The 17,894-nt window shown below is 38.8% G+C and overlaps 1 protein-coding gene across 1 annotated transcript; it reads right to left on the reverse strand.

Moving 5' to 3' along the window:
* Positions 1-1,388: 1,388 nt before the first annotated feature.
* LYVE1 (lymphatic vessel endothelial hyaluronan receptor 1) lies at positions 1,389-17,561 on the reverse strand. The gene is made up of 6 exons (XM_047693302.1): positions 17,159-17,561; positions 13,069-13,240; positions 12,820-12,959; positions 6,404-6,718; positions 3,537-3,615; positions 1,389-2,794 (listed from the first exon to the last, which is right to left on the reverse strand). Exons 1-6 carry the CDS (start codon positions 17,238-17,240, stop codon positions 2,608-2,610), a joined length of 975 nt encoding a protein of 324 aa, XP_047549258.1. The 5' UTR covers positions 17,241-17,561; the 3' UTR covers positions 1,389-2,607.
* Positions 17,562-17,894: the final 333 nt, after the last annotated feature.

Consider the following 17,894-nt stretch of genomic DNA (forward strand, 5'->3'; position numbering starts at 1 on the left):
TTTTTTTTGAAGATTTTATTTTTTTATTTGACAGACAGAGATCACAAGTAGGCAGAGAGAGAGGGGAAGCAGGTTCCCTGCTGAGCAGAGCACCTGATGTGGGGCTAAGGGAGAGTCTTTAACCCACTGAGCCACCCAGGTGCCCCTCTTCCTCTCCTTCTTTTCTCCTTTCCTTTCTTCCATAATAATGACAATTACATTTCATCAGTATGTTTGCAATGGGCACCTGGGCTATCTAGTGGATAGGTGGTTTTTCTCCTTCCCTCTTCCTCCTCCTGAGTAGAGCATATACCTGTCTAAATTAATAGTAGATGATAATATCCTGACATATAGTAGATGTCCACAAGATGGCAGATCTAGTGTGGAAGATCTGATTACTTTTCAGCTAACATACATAGAAGGAAGGCCATTACTTAGGCTCTTTCTGCTTTTTTTCCTTCACATCCTAAGAACTAGATGAGGCTGATAAAACTTAAGGAACGACAAACCAGAATTTCAGACTCACAGACCTCAGTGCCAGGAAGACTGTCAATGAGTGAAATGGGCTAGATGTGAAGGAACAGGGAATAGTATTACGAGATCCACAGGGCACCTTTAGTTTGGCATGAAGATGCAACAGAGCATGGAAGACTGTGGTAAACTGAAGCAAGTGGAGCCCTCTTAAAGGGGACAGCCACTGCTTAGTCTGAGATAATTATCGCTGTGGGGGAATATGGGTGCTCTATCTCCAGATCTTCCCATTTTTTCAAGGGAACCAGGAATATAAATATGTGAAAACTCTTGACTTTTTAAAAAGATTTTATTTTTAAGTAATCTCTGCACCCAACGGGGGGCTTGAACTCACAACCCCGAGATCAAGAGTCACATGCTCTACTGATTGAACCAGGCAGGCACCCTTTGATTTTTCATTCTTGGCAACTAAGCCAAAATTTAAGATAATACTCTGTGGGCCAACTGCAAAAGACTGTGACAGCAGTTCATCGCCTGTGAGCCTAAAGGATCATGGGGCTAGCTAGCTGTGGTGTCACTGGTGAGGGGAAGATGATGTTAGTGGTCCAAAAGGGAAAACCAGAGAGGGAAAGAGAAAGCTAGAGAAATAGGACAAATAACACTCCTGCATCCTCAGCTCCCTGTGAACTCTGAAATGGATTGTAATGTAGGACCCAAATGCTAAGTAAAGGACTGTTTATGTGTGTGTTACTTGACTGACTTAAAATAAGACCACTTGAAGCAAGAATAGCCCCATATGGTGATATATGTCCTACATGTTTTATAAATATTTGTTTTTCAAAAACCAAAATTGTCCCTCTTTTGTTTTGCAAAAAACAGATTACTTCAGTTTTGTGTGAAACGTACAATGTATCTATGTAAATAAGAGAGCAAAGAAATTTTCTGAATACTTTTATTTTTTTGACACAAATATCTCTGTATCTCTTGGGATTTTTTTTGCTGAAAAAGGAGAGCTGGTGATACATTTGTTAATGACATTTAAAAAATGTGCTTCAGTGTATAGAGGTAATAATGTACTTTTTAGGTATGTTAATAATAAATTAAGGTTATAATGGCTGCCATGTTAGAGAAAATAATGAATAGATGAGTCTTAATAAAAAATTAGTTTTGCAAGAAGATAAGCTAGGGGTATCAAAACTGAAAAAATTAGCTTCATACACTTTACTGTATACAAGTTTTTGATAAATAACATTCAATTATAGAATGTAATACCTTACCCAGCACCTGACATATTCAATAAATGTTTGTCAAATTTTACTGCTTTTTAACACAGTAATTTTCCTCAGTAATTTCTCAGATAAAACTCGATAAAAGTAAAAAATTACAATAGATTTGTTTTGGTTCCTTATAAAAGTGTATACTTCTAGAGGAAATAGCAGCAAGAAAAAGAAAAGAAAAGTGTGTGTGTATTCTAAAAAGTGATTCCAACTCAGATTATTTAAAGATGACTACTTTGACCCTATCTGTTGTTATAGTCCCTGCTGACAATATGCTGGCAACATCCTTGGCCTCATTCTTTTTTCTCTACTTATTTTGGCTTTACAGAGATCAGGTCTCAAATCATGGGAATCTCCCTGGCCTTTAGCTGCTGAACTTTTCTTTCCTTCTTTTGTTCTTGCCTGGCTCAGAAGAGCATGCCAGATGATGTGTATTACGTTTCCAGAGTGAAGAAAGGATCTGGCCTGTGGAATCAATAGAGAAAGCCTTGGTCTAGGTGGTTTCTTGGTTTTCAACTCACCTATTCTCAGCCAACCAAGAAGCCTCTTTATAAATGTGTTCTGATTAGCTGTTTTAGGTCCCTGTGCTTTGCGAAGCTCCTTTCTCCCACAGAGATATTATTAGGACATAGCCAGGCTAGAAAGGCTGTCGGAAGCTTTGGAGGTAGGAGGATAGGATCCAGAAAGGATTGCAGTAAGAAAAAGGGAATTTCATTTGGTGAACTCCATAGTCCAAAGGTAGCCCTGAGTTGATTCCATTTAGGAACCAAGGGTAGACTTTCTTGTTTGGTTCTTCAGCCCTTTAAGTTTCCTCATCTGGGGCCAGGATATGTATCAGGAAAGAAATCAACCTTGGTGTGTCCTCTCATTTCTTTCTCTTCTAAACTTCAGCTTCCAGGCATCGTACTGTAGTTTTGGGTGGACTCTTGGGCTCTTCTGGCTTTTTATCAGTTTTCTTTGATTCCTCATTAGAGTTGCTATCATCAGCCTTCTCCTCCTTTACTACTTTGGTTTCAATCATTTCCTTCTGCTGATTCTTGTTTGTAAAAGGAAAGTTCTTCACATACCTACAGGCATAATTATAAAATTAAAGTGAGAGATTTATATGTAACACATATGGCAATAGATAACACTTTGTCATAGCCCATATTAGCACAGTACACTGGATACCTTTATTTCAGAGAGATTCGAACATATGCACACTCAAATACGTTAATGCATCCCCACTTTAGTGGATTCATTTAGATGAGACAGTAAGTTTGCAGGCCATACTTGAGGCTGACCTCATAACCCTCCCACCAAGAACAAAGAATTGAGAATCAAAACAAAACCTATATTTTCCCTCTAGATGTCAGTCTGTTCTTTTTATCTCTTGATTTTCAAAGGGGTTGCACTGACCTGTTTGTAAAGGCTGGGTGACATGCGTGAGCTGAAATAGTAGGAAAGATTGGGTGGTGGGAGGAAAGGTGAGATGAGGGAGAAAATTTACAATATAAGAAGACCATCATTTCTGTTTTGACCAAGAAAATGCTAACAACCTTAGAAAAACACAAGATAGGGATGTGACATAGATTATAAGGCCAACAATGTGCCAATAAACCCACCTTTTTTTTTTTTTTTTTTGTCAGAGAGAGAGAGGAAGAAAGCAAGCACAAGTAGACAGAGTGGTAGGCAGAGGCAGAGGGAGAAGCAGGCTTCCTGCCGAGCAAGGAGCCTGATGTGGGACTCGATCCCAGGACGCCGGGATCATGACCTGAGCCGAAGGCAGCCGCTTAACCAACTGAGCCACCCAGGCGTCCCTAAACCCACCTTTTGACGTAGCAAATTGCCAGACCAGCTGCAGCTGCAAAGAAGAGGAGTGCGAGCACTAGCAGAGCCGTGGGGACACCTGGAGGAAACAGACACATGGCCTATTGGTCCTTCGCTTATGCATTGTTTTGTGTTGCTCTTCTTCTTTTTTTTTTTTTAATTTTTAAATTTTTAATTTACATAAAATATATTATTTGTTTCAGGGGTACAGGTCTGTGATTTATCAGTCTTACACAATTCACAGTGCTCACCATAGCACATACCCTCCTCAATGTCCATCATCCAGCCACCCCATCCCTCCCCTCCAGCAACCCTCAGTTTGTTCCTGAGATTAAGGATCTCTTATGGTTTGCCTCCCTCTCTGCTTTCATCTTGTTTCATTTTTTCCCCTTTTTCCCCTATGATTCTCTGCCTTGCTTCTCAAATTCTACATACAAATGAGATCATATAATTGTCTTTCTCTGATTGACCTATTTCACTTAGCATAATACACTCTAGTTCCATTCATGTTGTTGCAAATGGCAAGATTTTAATTTTTTGAAGGCTGCATAGTATTTCATTGTATATATATGCCACATCTTCTTTATCTATTCATCTGTTGATGGACATCTAGGCTCTTTCCAAAGCTTGGCTAATGTGGACATTGCTGCTATAAACATTAGGGTGCATGTGCCCCTTCGGATCACTACATTTGTATCTTTGTATCTCCTGGGTAAATATCCAGTAGTGCAATTGCTGGGTCATAGAGTAGCTCTATTTTCAACTTTTTGAGGAACCTCCACACTGTTTTCCAGAGTGGCTGCACCAGCTTGCATTCCCGCCAACAGTGTAGGAGGGTTCCCTTCTCTCCGCATCCTTGCCAACAACTGTCGTTTCCTGACTGGATAATTTTAGCCATTCTGACTGGTGTTAGGTGGTATCTCATTGTGGTTTTGATTTATATTTCCCTGATATTGAGTAATATTGAGCACTTTTACATATGTCTGTTGGCCATTTCGATGTCTTCTTTGGAGAAATGTCTGTTCATGTCTTCTGCCCATTTTTTGATTGGATTATTTGTTCTTTGGATGTTGAGTTTGTTAATTTCTTTGTAGATTTTGGATACTAGCCCTTTATCTGATATGCCATTTGCAAATATCTTCTCCCATTCTGTCGGTTGTCTTTTGGTTTTGTTCTGGATTTTTTTGCTGTGCAAAAAGCTTTTTATCTTGATGAAGTTCCAATAGTTCATTTTTGCCCTTGCTTCCCTTGCCTTTGGTGATGTTTCTAGGAAGAAGTTGCTGCGGCTGAAGTCGAAGAGGTTGCTGCCTCTTCCTCAAGGATTTGAGGATTTTGATGGATTCCTGTCTCACATTGAGGTCTCTCATCCATTTTGAGTCTGTTTTTGTTTGTGGTGTAAGGAAATTATCCAGTTTCATTCTTCTGCATGTGGTTGTCCAATTTTCCCAATACCATTTATTGAAGAGACTGTCTTTTTTCCATTGGACATTCTTTCCTGCTTTGTCAAAGATTAGTTGACCATAGAGTTGAGGGTCCATTTCTGGGCTTTCTGTTCTGTTTCATTGATCTATGTGTCTATTTTTGTGCCAGTACCATACTGTCTTGATGATTACCACTTTGTAATAGAGCTTTAAGTCCAGGGTTATGATGCCACCAGCTTTGGTTTTGTTTTTCAACATTTCTCTGGCTATTCAGGGTCTTTTCTGGTTCTATACAAATTTTAGGATTATTTGTTCCATTTCTGTGAATAAAGTTGATGGTATTTTGATAGGGATTGCTCTAAATGTGTAGATTGCTCTAGGTAGCATAGACATTTTCACAATATCTGTTCTTCCAGTCCATGAGCATGGAATGTTTTTCCATTTCTTTGTGTTGCTCTTCTAATGATTCTTTATACAGATCCAGAACAGATAATGCAGGAGAAAATCCTTCTCTGTGACCACAAAGGGGCTACTTAGAATGTTGGGCCCACATCTGCTTCTTTGCTTCTTGCCTATAGAAATCCTTGGCCTTGCCTCGTATCCTCTCTATATTCTATAAATTGCAATATGATGGAGTCCATTTCCTCTCTGTGACCTTGAGATGATATGTTGGAGCTAATTAAGTGTAAACCCTTCCTTTTAAATAAGACAAACTTTTAAATCATAGGCATTTAAGGTATATATTTTAAAAAGAACTTTGATGTATTAATAGATAGTGATTTATTTTTAAAAGGCTTTGAGTTTTTAAAAGTGAAGCTATTTCATGCTATGCAGCCATCAAAAGAAATGAAATCTTGCCATTTGCAATGACGTGGATGGAACTAGAGGATATTATGCTGAGCGAAATAAGTCAGTCAGAGAAAGACAATATCATATGATCTCTCTGATATGAGGAATTTGAGAGGCAGGGTGGAGGGGTTGTGGGGGGTAGGGAAGGAAAAAGTGGAACAAGAAGGGATCGGGAGAGAGACAAACCATAAGAAACTCTTAATCTCAGGAAGCAAACTGAGGGTTGTTGGGGGGCAGTGGGGGTAGGGATAGGGTGGCTGGGTTATGGACACTGGGGAGGGTATGTGCTATGGTGAGTGGTGTGAAATGTGTAAGCCTGATGTTTCACAGACCTTTACCCCTGGGGCAAATAATACATTATATGTGAACAAAAAAAAAGTGAAGCTATTTTATACTCACGATTTTTTGTTTAATAATTAATGTTTTTTAGAGCCCTCAAGTTCTACGACTTTATGAAAATTGAGTTTGCGTTAAGGTTTTACTTGTATTTGGCAGGTCCTGAGTGCCTACTCTGGAGACAACATGGTTTTTATGTACTGTCTGTTATACATAAACACACAAACACACACATGCAATGCAAACATAGAAAGCTTTTACCTCCAAACCCAATGGCCCCATTCTTGAATGCTGCTTTATTTTCGATATATGACTCAGTTTCTGTTGCTGTAGCTATGGTGCTAGTTTCCATAAAGCCTTCCGTTACACAAATCAATTTTCTTTTCCGTTTAGTAGAAGTGGAAGCCCGAGCAGAAGTAGGAGCAAGAGTAGGTATAGCAGAGTAAGGTACATCAGTAGCTGAAGCGGAGTATGCACTGTCACTGACAGTTTCTGTTGTGTATGTTGTCTCTTCACTATTGAATATGGGATCGTTGGTGGTGATAATTTCTGGAAGGCATGAGTTAATCCAAATATCTGTTGGGGGAGGGAAAAATAAGGTAACAAGTAAGTATTAAAACAGTCTCCTAATTTTTATTCCTGCCTCTAGTCTTAGTCCTCTCTAATCCTCTTACAGTGCAGCCAGAATGATCTAACAAAAATACAGATCTAATCATATCACTTCCTTCCTTAAAATTCTTCAGTGACTGCCTCTATTGCATGACCTATAACGCCCCCTGTGATCTGTCCCCTGCTGACATGGCTAGCCTTATCTGATCAGTTTGTCTTCCTACCTTCTCAGATTTCTTCTGTTCTTTGATACTCTTTCTTTCATATCCAAGGCTTTGACCATGATGCTTTCTTTACCTGTAAGTCTTTTTGCCCCTTCTTTACTTAGCTCTTACTTATCCTTCAAGTCTCAGATTGAATATCTCTTTATTAGGCAGATTTGATGACTAGATTGTGTCCCTAGGCATGTTTTATACCTACATTCTACTTCCCTTGTCAAAGTTCTCATTGCACTGCTCCGTACTGGAAGATCTCCCTGGAAGCAGGAACTCTGCCTGTCTTAGTCATCATGGCATGCTTTCTGTGCCTAGCACAGAGTTCATGCTCAATCAATAATTAATGAATTAAGAAAGAATGGAGAAGCAACAGGATGGAAGGAGTAAATGACACCAAATATACACACACATGACAATATACACTTCAGGACAAAGATTTTAAAAAAAACCAGATTTCTCTGTGCTCTTCAAAATAAAAAAATTTTTTAAGGAGGGGAGCAGAGGAGGGATATAGATTTGCTTTTCAATCTGTTGAATGTGATACAGAGGAAACAACATTTTTTGAGCATCTTATCTGAGTCGATCATCACACTTCATTTAATGATTTTATTCAATTCTCATTTTATAGGAGGAGACTGAAGTTTAGTGAAACTGAATAACTTGCCCAAATTTACATAGCTGGTAAATGACAGAACCATGTAACATATTATAGTATGAGTTTGCATCTATTTTAAATCCTACTTATTTCTGGCAGTAGGTAACATCAGCTGGACTGTTAGTTAAGAAGAAAAAGTTATTCCATTCATTTTTGAAAAATACAATAAATTACCAATCAAGGTCATGGATACTACTGATAAAACATTTTGACTGCACACATTCACAATTTTATAATTTTTTTTTACTTTGAAAACATCTCTATCAAACACATACCATCCTTGACTTTTGCCTTGAAGTTTTAGTTTCATTTCTTATTCTTGAGCACATGCTAAGTTTTTCCTTCAAAAAATGAAAATTTTTAATATCAGGGGAAAGAAATACTGAATACAATAGACCACATTGGGAACTGAAAATATAGAGACATAGAGTAAAGTTTCAATTTCCAGGACAGATGTATTTTGATAAAGGTAAGAGGAAATCACTGGGGATTCACAGAGGAGATGGTATGGTGGGTTAGTAAGTTTGTTCAACAAATATTTGTTGAGCCCCAACTATGTGCCAAACACTGTTCTAAGTGCTAAGGTCATGGTACAAAGAAGGCAGAGTCCTTACTTTTAAGGGGCCTATATGCTAATGGAAGGATATAAAAAAAAAAAAAAAAAGGCCAGGATGCCTAGGTGGCTCAGTTAAGTGTCTAACTCTTGATTTCTGCTCAGGTCATGATCTCAGAGTTTTGAGATTGCTCCATGCCAGGCATGGAGTGTGCTTAGGATTCTCTCTCTTCCTCTCCTTCTGCACCATCCCCTGACCCTCTTCATCTCTCCTAAAAAGAAAAAAAAAAGTCAGAAATTTTAGAGGGTGATAAATGTTAAGAAGAAATTAAAATAGGATAAAGATTAAACCAATAGGGGTGGGGAATATGAGATGGATACTTTGACTAGGATGATGAAAGTGGAGAGGTGATACTTAAGCTGAGACCTAAATGATAAAAAGTAGCCAGTCATTGAAGATCTAGGGCAAAAGCATTCCAAGTAAAGAGAACAGGAAGTTCAAGAGTCCAAAGTTGAATGAACTCAGTGTGTTTGATGAATAAAAGACCACTATGGCTGGAACACAGCAGTAGCTCCTCTAGTATGGAAGAGGGAATAGAACATTCCAGTCAAAGGAATAGCATGATGCAAGAATCCAGAAGTTTGAAAATGTAGTCATACCAAATAATGACAAGGAGTACAGTGTGGTTGGAGAGTAGGGTGTGTGTATGATTGGGAGAGTGAAAGACTGCAAGCAGAAGATGACTGGTAAGATAGACTGGAGCCAGAGTTTTGAGATTCATAATTGCCATGTTAAAGCATTTGGAATGTATTTTGTAGGAGATGGAATTTTCAACTGGGTCCACATATCTCCCAACTAATATATAGGAGTTCTCATACATGCTCACTTTTATGTGTAAAAGGCTTCATAATTTACATCATATTCTCAAATAAGAAGTCACCCAAGGGCTGTGGAGCAGAGAAGTAATGTAATTATCAGTGGAGGCATGTGGAGGATGAAATGCAGTGGGGAGAGAGTACAGTCCGGGAACAAGAAAGGAGATTATTGCAATTGCAAAGAACTAGAGGAATCTAGAAGTACCTGGAATCCTAAAACTTGGATCTTAGAGATCTCCTAGGAAAGAGTGATTTTGAACTCTGGCTACACCTTGGAATCATCTGTGGAGCTTTTAAAAAACACTGATGCCCAGAACCCAACCTGGGCCTGGTATGTTATTGATGTATAGTCATCACCATGGAAGATGCTATGTGGAAGTAGTATGATTCAAGGTTTAAAGCCTGGCTCTTTCCCTTATTGACTATGACCATAGCAAAATACGTGCTAAGCATTCAGTTATTTCTCCTGGAAAATATAAATGATACATTTGTGTCATTTCACTGAGGATTAATGAGATAATAAATGTGTGGGGCTTAGCATAATGTATGGGCATGATAGATAGGCTCTATCTAAGAATTCGTTTCCTTTGCCTCTCTGTTTATTAAATGTAGCCCAGCGAGCCACAGTGTGAGGGAGCAACAGCAGTCTGATCCTGTGATCCCTATTGGGTTGAGGGCACACCTAGAAGTGTTAGGACCTAGCTCTCCTTCCCCTCCAAACTATGAATATAATTTCTTTAAAACGTGCCAAGTACTCTGACATTAAACACAGAGTGTGGTTGGACTCCAAGAGGAAAGATAGGAGTAAGGGGTATGGGAAGGCTTCTTGAAGAGGCTGGCATTTGAAAATTGAGTAGAATAGCAGTTAGTTAAGTGGGGAGGAAGATAGGCATTGTGGCAGAGGAACGGCATGAAACAGATGGTGCATGCCGAGCTGTCAAGGCACTTTGGTCTGGTCTCCCAAAGCTTACAAAGATAGCAATTAAAAAAGACAATTAGGTTAAGGTGTTAGGGTCAGGTTTAGAGTTATTTTAATCCCCAGACCTCACAAGATAGCTATAAAAAAAAGGTTACAAAAACAAAGAAACATAGGATAAGTTTAGGAGTAGAGTTTGGATAAGGGTTAGATTAACTCTGACCCTCACAAAGATGGCAAACAGAAGCAGGTGAGCCCAGTTTATTTGAAAATGATAATATAACCACACAGATTTGTGAATTTTTCTAGTCACATTTGCACATAGTTGTTTGTTTGTTTTTGTTTTTGTTTTTGCACATAGTTTTTTCGACAGTACACTGTTAGAGGGCTATCTTCTGGGGACTGAAAGAAATGCAAAGAAATATCAAATTTCACTCAATAGGTTCATTATTCCTAATAATGTTTGTTTTATAATTTTGAAACTATTATAGGATAAGAAAGTATATTACTATTATTTATTGGGAACTAAGATCTTCTGTGTAAGAGAAAAAAGATGCAGGTGTAAAACAAACTAAGAAAAATTTGAATTGTTAAATTTGAGTTGGAAATATCAATACAAATTCATAATTTTTAGATATATGTATGTATGTGTAAATATATGGTTAGCTATTCATTAAAAATACTGAGAAGCAATGAAAACTCCTTTGGTAATGAGAATTACTTGAATTCAGATCTTGGTTTCTACTTAACATTTTCCATTACAAAGAACCTGGGCTTCTTAGAGAAATAAATGGCTGATTCCACCAGGGGCAGAGAAAGTACAAAGTAAGTCTGGGACATGCTATTATTATGTTAGAAAGGAATTGCTCCAATACTAATGGAATAAAGGGCACAAAGGTCAACTGGGGGGGGCTCCTACTCATCAAATTTGAGACAATTTGAGCATCAGAAAGAATAGAAGGATAATAATTGTAAAGTTGATAACATGTTGAACACACAGAATAAGTAAAATGTCATGTGTCCATAGTAGTATAAGGAGGAGGGAAGTGTGCGTGCGTGTGTGTGTGTGTGAGAGAGAGAGAGAGAGAGAGAGAGAAATTCTTCTTTATCAAAGAATGCCAGCTAACAAATGCAGAAGGAAGATTTAGAAAGTCACAATCTTGTGGCCCTACATATAATGACTGATTCCAGGAATAATTACCAATGGCTGCTTAAACTACTAGGTACAAGATGGTTGGGGTCAGAATATTTGCATGGTGCCAAAATATCACAGTGTAGGTTACCTACATTGCAAGGGGAAAAACATATCTTTATGAGTTCATTTAGAAAGGTCTAGCATCTTATTGAAATGATCAAAGTTAGCATATTAGTAATGGGATATACTGGTATTAAGTGACTTTTGTTGAGAAGTGATCTAAAGTACACAGAATCACCTATGAAGTCTTTTTTTTTTAAATTATCAGTTAGCTACTATATAGTTCATCATTACTTTTTGATGTAGTCTTTTTGCCAAAAATATTGAACAAGAGTTGAATCAAGCCTCCAGATCTAACTTCAATTATACAGGAAATATAGGGGTTGGAAGTACAAGTTAAATGAAACCATGAGGAAACACTCAAATCCAAGTCCTCTTCCTGTGACCCCATTTTGTGAAGTCCAGAGGACTGGGCATCATATCGTCACACTGGCAGGTAGGAGGAAGGCAAGAAAGTTAAAACACCAGGTCATTTGTCAGGCATGAGCTGGCTATGAGTGATACAGGCATGTGAACCACCAATTCCCCAGCCAAAAGTGGTGGGCAGAAGAGGCAGAGGAGAAGAGGATAATGGTGAAGCAAATGTTGGAAGAAGCTTTATGTTCCAGTCTTGACCCTGCCACCAACTGAACAAGCCAGATCTCCAGTCTGAGCTATCATTTCATACATGAAATGAGGAAAGAGGACAAAGTGTCTTTGGAGTCCCTTTCCAGATCAAAGCCTCCTGATTCAGAGAACTGCTTGGACCCTTTGTTGCCTTTGTGCAACATAATGTTGCTAGTGCACATAAGATCTCTTGGATCTTAGAGTATGACTTTGGAATCTATCCTTGTATGTGACCACTTAGCTGTCTGATCTTTAGAAGGTCAGATTTATGAGTAGGTGTGAAGGGTAATAAATCAGCAGAGGATCTTATGATAAACTGAGAACAAGTATTTAGTGAAGGAAAAACTCTCAGAGATGTTCCTTAGGTAGAGCACTTGGGCTAAAATGGTTGTGGTCTCCAAGCAAGGTTAAAAGAACAACTGTGTGACCAAGAGCAAACTAATTCTATTTTCTAGCTTTAACTCCTTCCTTCATAAAATGATCTTAAACCATGAAGATGTCAGGTGTACCATCTGAATTTCTTCTCTAAAAAAAATGAAGGTTAAAAGAAAGAGCATGGTTTGAGAGTTAGACCTCTGTTAAAATCTTCGTAGTAGTGAGAACTTAGACAAATGTACTTATATCCTCTGAGCTTAATTTCCCCCTCTACAAAATGGGGGTGACAAAGTGTACTTTAGAGAAAGATTGTCAAGTTTCAGTGTGATAACTCAGTACATTGCTTTGTCTAGAGTGGATATTTCCTTACCTTATAAGATGGAGGGGCATGGGTAATGGAGCCTCCTGGGATACCCTCTCCCTATATTGCCATTTAGTCATACTTTCCCTAACTTTTTCCTCTGAGGGGCACATAGCCACCTCTAGCTTGGTCACCAAGGCATTCTTGGGAGTATTAAATGACCATCACCATAATTTCTTCAGTGCTGTTCAGGGTACTCTTCTCAGACGGATCATAGAGCTAGAGAAAACATGCAAAGGCTGTAGATTTGACGTACCAGATGAGTTGTAACAGTAGGCCAAAAACTTTTTGCTGACTGAATTTCTCCAAATCAGGACACCTGTCCCATTCTTCCCACACTTGGGGTTCGGCAGAATCCGAGGGATGACCAAGAACTTATCTGCAACCCATCCATAGCTATAACAGAATACACATTATTTGAATGGATACATTTATTTCTATTGCTCAATAAGAACACAGTGCTGAAAGAGCTCCATCAGTGTTTATGAATCTAGTTGTTTCTCACCTGCAAGTCTCAAAGCCAAACCTCCATGCTGCTTCAACCTGGTCTTTACTGGCCAAAGTTAGTCCCATCAGCCTACAGGCCTCCTGGGCTTCTGCAAAATTCAGCTGCTGGGCTGCCCTTTTGTTCACAAGGGTGACCCCCATAATTCTGCATGGCCCTGAGGTGGAAAGTTCTGCAAAGGAATCACAGAAACCCTTAATTTGCTGCTGTCCTTGTTCCCAGCCTTTAGGCTCTTCTTCCTAGTAGAGCATTATTGTCTTGATACAGTAATGAAGCCCTTGTGGCTGAGATTGAAGTTTAGAAATAATGGAACATAAGCCAGGCATTTCCCACAAGGTAAATACTGCTGGGTTAGCTGGGTCCTTGCTCTTGTCCAAGCTATACCTCTCATCAGATTGGAGTCTATCATGCCCCACTGCATAGTTGCCTTGTTCCTTATGTGGAGGCTTTGGTTACCAGTTCCTGGGATTAGGTCTAGGTGATGCAGTTGTGGCAAACCTCTTTGGAATCTATAAAATAAAAGGTCTGAGACTTTGAGAAAGATAGAATTCAGGGCTCTGGTTAATAGAAAACCAATGTGGCTTGGGAATACCACTATTTCTGAGATGGGCTGAAAAATGTTACACTTGGTATAACAGAATGTGAGCCTTCTCAGTCCCAGGTCTTCTCTGACCATTGGGGGGCAGGCTTACTCTGAAGTTCCTGGAGGAACTGGGCAGTAAAACTTGCATGGTGAGGAAACTAAATTAAGAAAGTTGAGTTTTAGAGTTAGACCTGTATTTAAATCTGGCCTATGTCACTTGCTGGCTCTGTGATCTTAGGCTAGTTACTTCATCTCTTTGAGCCTCAATTTCCTTATTTATAAAATTGAGAAAGTAACAGTATCTATATTATAGGGTAATGAGAGTTGAAAGAGTTAATTCAAATAAAAATGTTTAGCATAGTGCCTGCCGCATAGTAGATGCTCAGCAAATCATAAATAACATCATTATGTTCTCTTCAAAGCTTTTTGGTTCTAGTCACCTTATGACTGATCTCCCTGGGGAAGCTGAAGCAGTTGAACGGATATGTTGTAAATATATTTTACTCAAAAGTTAATGAATCCAAGAATTCTTTTGATCCCCTTTCTTGATTCTGGGATTTATAGACCTGTATGAAATTGCAAAGTTGTATCACATTCAGGTACATTATTCCTATCGGGCTTTATCCACAAGAGTCCATAAGAGGACATTACAATCTTCTAAGAAGTTGCTTGTACACAGATCTGTGCATTGGATGCCCAGTTAAATGCTTTGACCACTTTCTAGGTTGGTATTTAAAGTTTCTTCTTGCAAACGTTAAAGGAACATTTCTAAGTCTTCCACTGACCTTGCAATGCTCTGGACCAGGGGGCTGGAAGAGGGGATATGTATACGATGTATAATAATTACAGATGGCTTTATTTGCTTCCAGACCTTGCTCTCGCCAAAAGAGACACTAGAGTGCCAATACCCCATATTAGTGTTTGTGACAAAACAGCCTCTTATGACTATGCACTAACACTAATACCTGTACCAATACTGGTATTAATACTAATGCTAGTATTAATTCTAACATCTATCATCTGTTTATGTTGCTCTGTGCCAAACCCTGTGTCCTTTAATAGAAAGTGGAAGCTCAGGAAGATTAAATAACTTTCCCAAGCCCAAGGATATACACCAAAGACATAGGACAGATTGGGGGCACAAACCCAATTATGACTGACCCTAAAACTGCAGTTCTTAACTAGGACACTATTCTGTTTCCTGCTGTATTATAGGGGAGATGAACACACACCCACACCCACACACGCACACTATACAACTAGAACTGGACTCTCCAAACACACATTTTCCCTGGAATTTGGCTTATTTAGTCCATGAGCTTGCTATTGCTCAAATCCCATGGCTGCAAAGAAGGTTTATTAATTACACTATCAAGTGGTCTTGCTACTTTTTCATCAAAACTTATTTTTACCGGGGCGCATGGGTGGCTCAGTGGGTTAAGGTCTCTGCCTTCGGCTCAGGTCGTGATCCCGGGGTCCTGGGATCGGGCCCCACATTGGGCTCTCTGCTCAGCGGGGAGCCTGCTTCTCCGTCTCTCTCTGCCTGCCTCTCTGCCTACTTGTGATCTCTCTCTGTCAATAAATAAATAAAAAAATCTTTAAAAAAAACAACTTATTTTTACCTTAAAGTTATCATTTAGAGTAATGATAGACCTATTCTGGGCAATAGACCTAGCCTTGATTATTTTGTCTGTTATTAATTGGCTCTGGGACCTTGGGCAAGGTAGTGTTCTCATCTATAAAATGGAGATGGTTATATCTTCTTCACAGAATTTTTGTCAGAATAGATAACTTGTACCTAGCAGGGTCTCCATCATAGGTAGTCAACAAATAGTGGTCATTTTTATGCTTTCCTATTTCATTTAAAGACAAAAAGAAGGAGCTGGAATCCAAGAGCTACTCCACTAATCTCTTCCTTAAGATTTAAAAAATATATATTTTATTTATTTGACAGAGAGATAGAGAGAGAGTACAAGTAGGCAGAGTGGCAGACAGAGGGAGAGGGAGAAGCCGGCTCTCTGCTGAGCAGGGAGCCTGATGTGGGGCTTGATCATGACCTGAGCCAAAGGTAACTGCTTAACTGAGAGAGCCACCCAGGTGCCCCTCCTTAAAATTTTATTTTTCCCTTAAAATTTTTTTAGGAAACAGCAGGCATAGTAGAAATACCCTATGCTTAGGATCAGACAGGGCTGGAATTCAAACCCAAGCTTTATTATTTACCATCTATATGGCATTAGGCAAGTCACTTGGCCTTACTTGAGCCTGTTTCTTCATCTATAAAAGTCTTCTTAGAAGATTAAGTGAAATTTTATATATTACATATATAAAAATTATATATAATATATGTAATGTAAAATAGTTTAATTTCCCTAGGAAATTTTTGCCATCATCAAAGATGGTCTAAAGAATGTGATGGATTGGGGAGGGTATGTGCTATGGTGAGGGCTGTGAAATGTGTAAACCTGATGATTCACAGACCTGTACCCCTGGGGCAAGTAATACATTATATGTTAATAAAAATAATTTAAAAAAAGAAAAAAGAAAGAATGCAATGGAATCATTGTCATAGAACAATTTTGAGTTCTACTTAAACATAAAGTTTGAGTAATGGCAGCATTGTGGGGAAAAGTGAATAATATCTCCAGAGGAATTTCAAAGAGGACAAAACTAACTTGAAAGTAACAGTTCTGGTATTTGAAAAAAATGAATTATATAACTGTAACCTCTCATAAAATTAAATACAGTAATAAATGAAGCAACTCAGGATATCTGATTCCAAAATATTTTATATCACAGAGCATCTTCCAGCATAGGAACACACAATTTTCCTTTTAAAATGCTCAAATTTTCATTTGCCTGGAGCTGTAATTGAGTGATTTGTGGTTACAATTTTTTTGCCTACATTGCACAATGAGGTTACTGGTTGGGCATTTCAAAAGCCCAGAAATCACTTGAAGTTATTCCTTTGGTAGGGAGCTAATGACTAATTTTCAAACCTACATTTTCACAGGCTTTTTTTCCCAGTTAATTGGCTATTTATTTCATATTAAAAACATATATGCAGTATAGTAAAATTGAAATTAAAATAATTATGCTGGACAATTATTGCTGACACTTCCAAAAATATAAAACAGGTCAATATTTAGCGAAAGTTGGCCATTTTCCCCAAGCTTAAAATTCATTACAATCATGGTTTGTTTCTGCAGTGAAACACTTTTAAAAACAAATGATCTTTCCTCAATGTTTTGATTCAAGATATTCCCATTAAAAAAGATTCCATAACCAAAAATGAAAGTCAAGATAACATAAAGGTAAATGTGAATCATTTTGGTGAAGCCAACAATATGATGAAAACATTTCTGGCAGAGCAATCCTACCAACTAGATCTTCCGTTGACATTGAGGATAACCCCTATTCCCAGCACTCCACACTTAAGAATTTGGTAGGCTTAGGACAACTTGCAAGATCTTGCCTTGCCTCAGGTTGAAAATCTGGTAAGAAACATACCTTCTATACGGAGAGATGTGACCAGGAGCCTTGTGGTCCAGATGGAGGCGAGAAGCAACACCAGGCTGAAGCATTTGGCCATTATGCCAACCCTTTCTGAGCCAGAGAAACACCCTGGATGGTCAGTGGCTGTAATGGAAGCAGACAATCACCAGTCTGGATGGAGACTTCTGGAAATATATTGGAGCCCCACTGTTCCACTTCATAACTGAGACATCCGGATTTCCCTGCTTTCAAGCTTCTGACTTGGTCACTGGGGGAAATGAGTGACGTCCCTTAAATGCCCAGGCTGTACTTTGTGGATTGCTTTCTGGAAAATTTAGCTAATGCTGACTCAGAAAACAGACAAATGAGGAAGGCAGATAGCACAGCATGAACTGCTGGAGGTTTCCCCAATTCCCATATTCCCTGCCACCTCCCACTTCCCTCACCAACTCATTCTCACACAATTCATTGTTATTACCTGTGGAGCCTATTCATTTATATACTCCTAGGAGTGTCCATCTCTAAAGGAGATTGAGCATGGGTTGTGCTTCCTTTCTTCCCAAAGTCAGTGATTTTTTTTTTCCTCCAGCTGTTTATCTTTGCGATCTGGGGAGGAATGATGCCAAGGCTCATGAAAGCAAATGCCCATTTAAATACTGAGTGCAGGGTGTTTATGCCTCCCTTTTCTTTTATGCACTTGAAATTTCTACACCACTCTAACTGATTCTTTCTTCAAAAAGCAAGACATACA

This window comes from Lutra lutra, chromosome 10 (genome assembly GCF_902655055.1).
Source record: "Lutra lutra chromosome 10, mLutLut1.2, whole genome shotgun sequence".
In the NCBI taxonomy this organism is placed as follows: Eukaryota; Metazoa; Chordata; class Mammalia; order Carnivora; family Mustelidae; genus Lutra; species Lutra lutra.